Here is an 11,114-nt window from a genome sequence, read left to right as displayed (position 1 = left end):
GATCAAAAAACATTAAAGCAAAAACAATGAGGCCTATGCAGTTTAAAATAACATTACTAATAAAAAGTACTGAAAGACATTCAAGATATATTTTGGTAATACATGTATATTGGATATCAAGATACAAACTGCCGAAAACATTTCCATGTCAAAAGTATGATGAGGCGTAAAAAGTAAGAAACAACATTTCTCTTTAGAAAAAAAAAAAATTATAAAAAAAACTACTAACAATAATATATATCTATTCTTGAAATGTCAAATACTTTTTTTTTAAAATGTATACAATCAGAAAAGAAGACATTTCCAGGCCTTTTCACTAAATAAACTGACAAACAAATTCCAAATTGATGTGAAATTCTATCTGGCTTCATAAATCACGGGAGTGTAAGTTGTAGAGGAAATCATAACAATATATAAATTACCGTTATTCGCGGAATATAAACGAGTTTCCTATCTGTATTTTACGTTATATCCTGCAGAATGTAATTCGTATTTGTCTAACAGAAGAATATCGGTGTAAAACAAAGTATAAATGAAGTTAGAAAATAAAAATAAATGCTGCACAAATAATTAAATTATAATAAAAAGATGATAATGATAAAGTGCCACATTTCTTGTTAATGGATTCTTCGCACCTTCATTAGATTTTTGCTTATGGAGAGAAATAGAAAACTGTACCATTTTGGGACTAACATATGGTTCAAATTTATGTCAATCATTCCCTTGTATGTTGGGGTCTTTTGCAGTGGAAAGGAACTTGAGGTCGGACAGGTGACCCTACTTCTTGTCACGTACCACCTTGGGATCAAACCCATGCCACTTAACTCAATGACAGACCTCATGATCAATCTGATTAAAACACAGATCCTATTTCATTCTGTTTTTAGTTTTTAAAAGTTCAAAATTTCCTTTTACTTGTCTTTTACACTAGGATATGGAAAAGTTGTTATATTACCCGCGTTCTGGATGATGTGAGGAATTACCATGACACAACTTCTACCAGGAAAACTGATGATGGTGAAATTAGTCATTGGCATGGAAGTAATTGTCATCCAAGCCAATTGTCCTGGAAGTCATTTTTCTTGGTGTCAGTTGTCCTGGAAGTTATTGGTCTTGATGTCAGTTGTCCTGGAAGTTATTGTTCTTGGTGCAAATTGTCCTGTAAATGGTGCCAAGTGTCGTGGAGCTAATGTGATTGAAGCCAAGTGTCGTGGAGCTAATGTGATTGAAGCCAACTGTCGTGGAGCTAATGTGATTGAAGTCAATTGTCGTGGAGCTAATGTGATTGAAGCCAACTGTCGTGGAGCTAATGTGATTGAAGCCAAATGTCGTGGAGCTAATGTGATTGAAGCCAAATGTCGTTGAGCTTATGTGACTGAAGCCAATTGTCCTAGAAGCCTATGTGATTGAAGCTAATTGTCCTGGAGCTAATGTGATTGATGCCAATTATCCTGGAGTTAATGTGATTGATGCCAATTATCCCGGATTTAATGTGATTGAAGCCAATTATCCTGGAGTTAATGTGACTGATGCCAATAGATATTGTATTGTTCTCATACAAATTTCAATTAACTGGATACTGATCCAATCCGGCTAAAAAATTAAACTAAACTAATTAAAATCATTTCAGCATTTATTTTAATATCATGACAAGAAATTTTAATTTCCAATCACAAACATAGGTCTACAGGCATGTAACATTGTCTCACCCCAATCTCTTTATCAATAATTTTTATTAATAATTCATTAATAGACAATATTTTCTAAGTGATGTACCTTTATATACAAGATCAATGCAAAAATCACTTTCACACAACATTATCCAGGAACCTAAAATGGTTTGATACTCTTGTGGAGTTTTCATATCTGCACAACTTTTTAAATCATCCATTCAAATGACCATCCTAAGCTCTCCCGTCAAAAGGCAATACCTAGTAACTCACGTTTTTCTTATTTTGAGAAAACAAAGGAAACCCGTAATGAATGAATATTAAACCCCAGCTTATCCATTGATTTGACTATTGAGTTACTAGGTTTTTCTGTGGCATACTAGGCAAATGAAGGAAGTTGCTAGGTTGTGTCATGGGTGTAATTGCTTACAAAATCAAAAGGTGGGAATATCTAGTACAACAACAGGAAGCACATACCCTAGTAACTACAAATATTTGGTCCTAACTCAATTTTGATATAAAAAAAGTGAGTTACTAGGTTTTGACCATTGATGGGAGAGCTTTAAAGTCGCTGGTCGTCATTCCTATTTTTCATGCAATATATAATTTTTAACGCGGTAATCCATTCTAAATTCTAATCAGATTTATTATTTCAGATTTAATTAAAGAAACAAAGTTATAATGGTGGATTATGTCCAGGCTTCGATTAAATTTGATGAAAAAAAAACATGTTTATATCATCAACAGTGGATGATGATTGTTATAAAATTTTTAATTTATCATATCTTTATAAATACTTAACCGAATTGAATCATTTTAGGGAGAGAGAGAGAATGGAGTTTAATGTCCACTTGACACAAACTAGATCATTTCAAAACTAACATGGTTCAATTTTTTTATTTCAATAATTCGCTTTAGCAGTGGGAGGAAACCGGAGGACCCGGAAAAAACCCACGAGGTTGGACAAGCAACCCTACTTCTTGTCAGATACAACCAGGGAATTGAAAACATGACAGTTCACTCAATGACAGACCATATGATACAGCGTGCACATACTAACCATTCAGCTACCCAACCCATGAATTTAGGACTGATATTTTTTTTATTTAATATCGAGCTTACCCAGTATTATATTTTGCAAGGATTTAAAATATTTCAAATGACGATCAGCGGTTTTATACATACTTTATCTGATTTTATAAATACATTAGTAGAGTTTATCTGATTTTATAAATACATTAGAGTTTATGCTTTCTATTCATCCTTTAAATGAATATATTTTTCTCTAACATTGCAACGTTTCCGTATTGGACCAAATAAGCGCAAATACTCTAAGAATCACACATTGAAAATAAAATCCCAATTTGAACAGATATGATATGGTTTAGTCTTGTTTTACTTTGAATGCAGCATCTGGTCATTGGATGAAGCGAGAAACCAAGGTCACATTTACATGCCCACATTCCCGTAAAAGAACCCTTGGCAGTAGGGATTCGACAACGAGTAGACACAAATGCCACTGAACAAGCAACACTTCCCTCATAGAACACTGCATAGTGGTTGCCCGTCCTCATCAGCCCAGCTGGCACAGAAAGTATGACGTTAAACTTAAATTCATTTCTGAAATTCTGGATCTGCCCTTATTTGGTCGAATACGTTAAGCATCTATATTCATGTAACATTCACAATAATATATTTACAGTTTAAATACACATACATGGTCGGGATCAAATGCACTTGGGACGTAAAAATAAAAAAATGTGAACAATAATAATTAATTAATTAATATATATTATATTATATGTATATGCTCTCGTTATGATTTCAAGTCACGCAGGGCAACATTTTAATAATGTTGATTCACTTGGATCTCTTGTATGTTATTATCTTGGAAAACCCAAATGGTAAAAATATCTCCGAATGTTCAGAGTAGGGAGCTACGTATAACTACTCCAGTCAGAGGAATATGAAATCGATGACCTCATCGAGGGGGCGTTAAAATCATGAAGAACTTTTTAAATTCCTGTAAAATCATGTCTTTTAGAGTAAGTTGGGAGTCAAAATCATGATAAACTTTCAACAATTTCTTTAAGAATATCTATTTTTATACCCTTTTTTTTCAAAAAAAATTAAGGTGAATAATGCAATATGGAAAATTTTGAAGAAGTTTTTATAGATATATTGAAATTACATAACTTGCGAAAATTCCTTTAAAAGCATTTCTTTTAGAATAATGCAAGAAGTTGGAGGCTTCTTAAGTTTTTATCCCAATTAGTGGATGTTAAAAAAAAACCTTAAATACTTTCGATAATTCTTTTAAAACATTAATTTTTAGAATTCTTTTTAATTAAGATGAATAATGCATCTCTGATTGTTTAGAACAGGGGAGCTAACTATTTCCGTCAGAGGATTGTGAAAATCATGAAATGCTTCCGTCAATTCTTTTAAACCATTTAACCTTAGGACTCTTTTTTTAAATTACGATAAGATAAATAATGAAATATGGAATTTTTTTTAGAAGTTTCCACAAACGTATGGAAATATTGACGATCTCAAATTAAGATAATAAACCTTGAAGAGAACCAAGTGAAGTTAATGCATGGCTGTATTATTAGCACTGTACCAATCGGAAAAACACCGAAAAAATAGTTCAACTCAACAGACAAACACAGACATTTAATACAAAATTATTTACAATATTTCAACAAGCAATTAAAAAACACTGCTTTCTTCATCACAAAAACAAAAAACACCTCAGTATTTTTTATATTTCATAGAAACATTTGAACAAAATGTCTATTTCTCTTATTATATCGATCAACAGTCCATTATCTGCTTTTGTTAATAATTTTAGAAATAAACAGATCATTTTAAAATCCTCTGAAAACATTTCTTCAGCTTATTTCTAACTGTATAAATATGTCATGATGTTCGACAAGTTGAGAAATATCAACTCCTGGTCTGTCAATAGATCTATTTTTAAATAAAATATATAAAATTGTTTTGTTTTTTTCTCAAAATCTAGATTAAAGAATATGGATTTCAAAGAATTTGAAGTTTTCAAAATCAAACAACATTTTCTTGTCTCTTAATTGTTTCATCTTAACACTTTTTCATGACGCACACATGTAGATACACGTCTTCCATTTTGTGTTTGGTCACAGTTCTTGATCAGTGTTTGAAATTAAAATCGGCCCATGGCTCCGCATGCTACACATTATTCAGAGAAGCTTGTCTTATAAGAGAGATCTCGGATCCACAACATACATCAAACACTGAAAGACCTACTCAGTAATAGTTTACACAAAGTTGCTTGAACGCTTTCATTTACCTGTCACCATGGTAACCAGCAGCAAACAGTTTCCATTTCTACTATTGGCTATTCTAATAATAAAATGTGACTTGGTTACCTGGTCCTACGGAAAGTTTAAATAGTGTGATCAGACCCCACGTAATGACCATTCGCTACTGGTCATTGTGGTGTCCCCTTTACTACGTTGTTCTAGGTCACTGGGTCCCACGGACAAACTATGATGTGTATTATGACCCGCGGCCCACATAATAAAAAGGGCATTGTCTGTTGACAATTTCATGGCAAATAATATCCCGACAAGAATACAACTGGTTCATATACTAGAACACACTTATACATCAATTTCACGTCTGCAACTTTCATGTCATGTGACTCCTCTAGGCCGATGACTATCTCAACTTAATTTCAAACACTGTTGATTTGTGTACATCAACCCACACGCACGTCTGCATTTCAAATCTATAAATAATAATTTAATTGTGGTCAAAAGCCGCAGATAACAAATCCCCCATAGTCACACAGATATCACTGAAGGAAGGGCGATCTTTCGGACAATCTAACATACATTTTCTTATAAAATCCACAATTACATTCGGACATTGTTCAGTATAGGAAAGGGAGAGAATTCCACTTTTAAGTCCCTTCAGCACTTCCTCATCACTCTGTTGTCGATAGGGAATTTCCGCTAGATGGAATACTTCCCAAACTAAAACTCCAAACGACCAAACGTCAGTTTTTGTTGAGAATTCCTCCTCGTGGACCGCCTCCGGAGGAAGCCATCTGATTGGAACTGGGCTTTGACCCATTTTGAAATATTCGACTGCATATAGATCGTGACACATGGCAAGACTGCAGATCTTGAGCTCCATTCGCGAAGTCAACAGGATGTTCCGTGTGGCCAGATCTTTGTGGATAAGACGTTGATTTGATAGATGTTCCATTCCGAGAGCGACTTGGCTACACATGTTAAGTTTTTGTGGCAGAGCGAGGCTGGGTAGTCGAGGGATACGTCTGCCATTGTCCCCTCTTGTTGCCAGTAGAAACTGTTTCAAATCACCCTGAAAAAAAAAAATATTAAAAGAATTAGATATATTATGAGCAAAAGACAAGAGCCGGGAGGAAATATTTAGATGTATTTGAGAGAGAGAGAGAGAGAGAGAGAGAGGGAGGGGGGGGTAGGTTTAATGTCCACTCGGTCATCTCGGGACTAACATGGTTCAATTGTATTTCAATAATTTATTTTAGCAGCTCAAGGAAACTAGAGGTTGGTCAAGCGACCCTACTCCTTGTCAGGTACAAGCAGGGAATCAAAACCACGCCACTTAACTAAATGACAGACCTTCTAATTCAAAGCACATGCCTCAACCATTCGGCCACTCAACCCATAAACCATTTTAAAGAGTTGTGTCTAGTGTTGGGAGGAAACTGGAGAAATGAAATGAAATTAAATGGAGTTCAACGTCCTACTGTTCTGCTCCGAACTGGGCTAATGAAGACGGGCATACGCCATACAGTCTACAATGAGGGGAATTTTGCCCAGACAGTGGCACTATGGCCTACTCTTATATCGAATTCCAACTGTCAAGGGATCTTTTACGAGCACGCCTATGTGTACACGGAACCTCCTGCATCACTGACAAGGGTGAATCACGCCCGAAAATCTGGAGGAACTTTCTCGGTCAATGCAGGGATCGAAAACTCGACCGCCAGGCTAGCGAGCCAGCGTCCTACCCACTTAGCCACGGAATTCCCTCACAGCATAAGCTTGGCATATGTGGTCTGAATTTCATTTCATTACACCCAGGAGTCAACATGAATTCTATCATGAAGCCTTTAGTTTAACCCAAATCAAGACAATTTGACACTTTTATTAAAGAGAACAGTTCTAAAGACAATGTTCTACTTCAGACAACATCTATTCCTTTGGATGGGATGATAAACCAAGGTCCTCATGAACCCTTTCAACCAAATTCAACACTTTATTTTGTCTACAAATCAAGACAATTCTACACTTTAAAAGAAAAGAATTTTAAAGACAATGGCGGAATCAAGTGTATATACAAGGTGAGATTTACGGCTGTCACATCTGGTTAATGAAGGCTAAAATGGTGAAAACAGAAAGAAACATGCCAACAGAGCAGACGGGAAGAAAGCAGGAGTGAACATTAGCTAATAGTTTCATTTCAATGCACATGCAAAACACAGAAGAACGAAGATGGTAGCAACAATTAGACAGTTTTCAAACTAGTTTAAGTTTATAAACATGCACTTTGCTAATTTCTACAAAATTTAAAAGATATTCGAATTAAATTTTATTCCACTGGGGCAATGAAATTTATAATGTTAACTCTACACAAACTAGATTATTTCTGGACATGTGCAAAGCGAGGAAACCCAAGGACCTGATGAAAAACCCATTTGGTAAGGCAGACGCCCCTACACCTTCTCCTCGACACAGGTTTAAGGGTTCATAAACACCAAATTATTTGACTCAATGCCAGACCTCATTATATAAGGGGGATGAGATAATACAACCACCTGAGTTAAATGGCCTCATTAGCCAAGAAAGTTCATCAGTATTTTCCCACATGGTTTCCCCCTTGTCAATCAGTGGTTCAAGACTGAGGATCGGACAAGGACAGCTGTCTAGTCATTGAAATGGGACCAAAAACAGAGGTACCATGTATACATAGGCGTGCACGTAAAAGATCACTTGGCAGTCTTACTTTGATATAAGAGTAGGTCATAGTGCCACTGCATGGGCAAAATATCCCTCACAGCACACTGTATGGCGTATTCCCGTCTTCATAAGCCCAATCGGAGCAGAACAGTAGGATGATAAACCCCATTTCATTTTGTTAAATGGCCCCCTATGTTTCTAAATGATGATATAAAAAAGCTGCTCTATTTGTTAAATTTTCGCGGAGTTTAATCACACGCCCTTCGTTACTTACCCAATCACAGTATTCGGTTATGAGAAATTGGGGCTCCATTTCACGACAGACTCCGAGCAGTTTGACAATGTTGGGATGATCTAGTTTAGAATACATGTCCATTTCTTGTCGGAACTCGAAGAAAGCGTGATCTTCTTTGTTGAGTAAAGATTTAACGACGACCAATGTCTCCTGTTCCACCATATTAATACCACGAGCTTTAGCCAGAAATATATCACCAAACTGACCTTTACCTACAGATGAAAAAAATAATCAAATTAAAACATCAATTTCGGAAAAATATTCACACACAAGCACCTAGAAAATCCATGTAGGTATTCACATAAGAAATAATGATGTAATTTTATGCCCAAGCTTTCCATTTCAAAATTTTATCAGCCACTAAAGACACTAAACCCCATTCCAATCAAACAAATCACCAATTTTATTCACATAGATTGTGATTGGTACTCACCTAACATTCCCAGAGTTTGCAAGTCTTGCCGTGGAAAATGGAACCTTTCAAAGCTGCCTCGTCTGTTACGAGATTGCTGGGATTGCGAGGAGTGGGATGGATGGGAACTCATTCCAGATATATGCGAACGATTATCACTGTCGCTAACACTTCTAAACTGAGTCCCAGAATCACGATCTTTCATCAACAACTCGTGCTGTTCACGATTTATGTCCCCGTTTTCAGATTTGACTGGAATAGACAATAAAACAGGAGATTTAATTTGACGAGGAGGATTAGCTGAATCACGTTCTGTCATCAATAACTCGTGTTGTTCGTTATGGATTTCACCATTCTCAGGTTTAACTGGAAAAGACAACAAGAAAACACAAATTGTAAAGAGGAGGAAGAAGTTAGTCATTCTTTGTTAAGCACAAGCATTCCAACAAGCATGCATGATTTGATCCTGAAAAGCACATGCAGATCCTTAAGGCAAACAACAGTAGGGCTTGACAGTAAAGGCAAGCAGCAGCAGGACCTAATGGCAAACAAGAGCAGATCCTGAAGGGGCAGCAACAGAACCTGATGGCAAGAAAGATCAGATCCTGAAGGGGCAGCAACAGGACCTGACGACAAACAAGAACATATCCTGAATGGACAGCATCAGGAGATATTGAATGCAAGCAAGAGAAGGCACTGAAGGCAAGCAAGAGTAGGTTCCAAGGGCAAGCAAGAGCAGGTCCTGAAGGACAAGGACAATCAATGACAAATACGATCAGGACTTGAATTATACAAGCAGGACCAAGTCCCAAACAGGACAATCTCTATCAAATAACAATGAAGACATGTACAAAACATTAGTAGGAGATAAGGAAAATATGAAATAAATGAATTTTAATAACAAGAAGACTCAGTCATCCAGATCCTGCAGTCTTATAATATTTTGGAAGATAGAGAGGGATAGACAATCTCTCATTTCTATATAACAGGTTGAAGTGGGTACAACCATTTATAAGATGCTCCAGAAACAGAACTGGCATGGGAGGATGACCCCTCCCAATGACCAATGGGAATAGAGAATAAAGGGGTAGGACAGGAAATAGAGAGGGAATTTTGGGAGTTAAAACAGTAGACAAAAGAGTAAAGTAACAAACATAAAAGATACATGCAGATTAGGCAAGGGATGAAATATCTCATCCTAAAAAATTGCAGGTGGTGAACTTACTTGGAAATCTGCTGCTTTCGTTAAGACCTTTTGTTGTCCTTCTCTGCTGTAATAGTCTGTAACTACAGAAGACTGTCAGACCAATGACTAACGCTAAATATGCTCCAGCGCTACATACGGCTATTATTATAGTCTTCATCATATTAAACCCTTCTTCTTCACTTTCTGTATAACCTGTAGACAAAAACAATACGTTAGATTTAAAACTACTCTTGCTGCTATACCAGTACCCATAGTAACACCCATAGCAACACCCACAGAAAGACCCATAGCAACACACAGTGGATTTGTTGCACATGTATTTCTACTTTACTAACCAATAGATCCTTTGTTTGATCCTGGAATTGGCTGAAATTATTCTTGTACTTAATGGTGCCAGAATAAGATACTCAGTGCTCCTTGGGTAGAAATTACAGTCAAAGTCCCGAAATGACAAAATCTCTCCCAGTAACCCAAGCGTTTGACAAAGACATTCACTAATCTATAAATGTATTTCAAAACTATGATTTATTGTACAGTAAAATCATGCTATTACAGTTGCAGTACTGCTATAAATTGGTTTGAATAGTAGAGTGGTCTCTATACTGAGGTCGCATCAGAGGATACAGATTTGATAGAAGACTATTGTTCAGAATGAACATATAAATTGGTCTTAATAGTGGTCTTTATACTAAGGTGGGATATGTCAAGATACTGCCTGTAATTCAGAGATGGCTGTTGAGTTGGATTTATTGTACAGTGAAATCCCTCCATTAAGACAGGTTGTAGTACTAATATAAACTGGTCTGAATAGTAAAGTGGTCATAATTAATACTGAGTGAGCTTCCAAGAACCGAATTTCATAGAAGACTATTCTATAGAACCACCATATAAATTGGTCTTAATAGTGAGGTGGTCTTTATATTTATACCGAGTTGGATACAGCCTGTAATACACAGATGTCTTTGCAAAGGATTTTACTGTAAATATCTTTTAAGGATAAAACTTACTAGTAACTTTTATAAATATATCAGATTTAACAAAGCCTGCACTGTTATTCGCGAAGCAGGTATATTTCCCTTTATCTTCCATATGTACCGTCTTAATCAGCAAGGTACCATTAGGAAATAGCTGAAATATATAGATATAGACCATAATTTATTTTAACTGAGTGGTTTATTGAAACAGATTATAAACAATTGTATCAACATCTATATGATATATAAAGACAAGTGTTGTTATGTAAAATGAATGAAATACTTCATGAAATAAAACATATGTTGTTATACTGTATATCACATTTGATTGTATATCATATATTTCAAGTAACAATCTGGTTAAAATAATCATAAAAAAATCCATTTTCTTAAAGATGCACTTTGCAAGAGCAAATCTCCCTATTGTCAGTATCAATTAGGCATTTATTCACATGACAAGCCCATAATTAACTCTCTAAATCATCAGATGGCCATGATATTGAATGGATAAGAACACTTGCGCCACTAATTAATCAAACGAAAAAAGATTGACAATCAAGATT

The 11,114-nt window shown here is 35.7% G+C and overlaps 1 protein-coding gene across 3 annotated transcripts in view; it reads right to left on the bottom strand.

Moving 5' to 3' along the window:
* Positions 1–1,620: 1,620 nt before the first annotated feature.
* LOC126820416 (inactive tyrosine-protein kinase 7) overlaps positions 1,621–11,114 on the bottom strand; it is a 173,296-nt gene continuing 163,802 nt past the window's right edge. The window contains exons 13-17 of one of the 3 annotated variants that reach the window (XM_050548341.1): positions 10,585–10,705; positions 9,596–9,769; positions 8,392–8,736; positions 7,938–8,170; positions 1,621–6,041 (exon numbers count right to left, since the gene is read on the bottom strand). In XM_050548341.1, coding sequence (XP_050404298.1) covers positions 5,457–6,041; positions 7,938–8,170; positions 8,392–8,736; positions 9,596–9,769; positions 10,585–10,705 — 1,458 coding nt within the window. In that variant the 3' untranslated portion in view covers positions 1,621–5,456. The remainder of the gene's footprint in view (positions 6,042–7,937; positions 8,171–8,391; positions 8,737–9,595; positions 9,770–10,584; positions 10,706–11,114) is intronic. The other 2 variants (XM_050548342.1, XM_050548343.1) reach the window with 2 other exon arrangements.

This window comes from Patella vulgata, chromosome 5, assembly GCF_932274485.2.
Source record: "Patella vulgata chromosome 5, xgPatVulg1.2, whole genome shotgun sequence".
NCBI classification, from domain to species: Eukaryota; Metazoa; Mollusca; class Gastropoda; family Patellidae; genus Patella; species Patella vulgata.
This window is presented reverse-complemented; position numbering and strand designations above follow the sequence as displayed.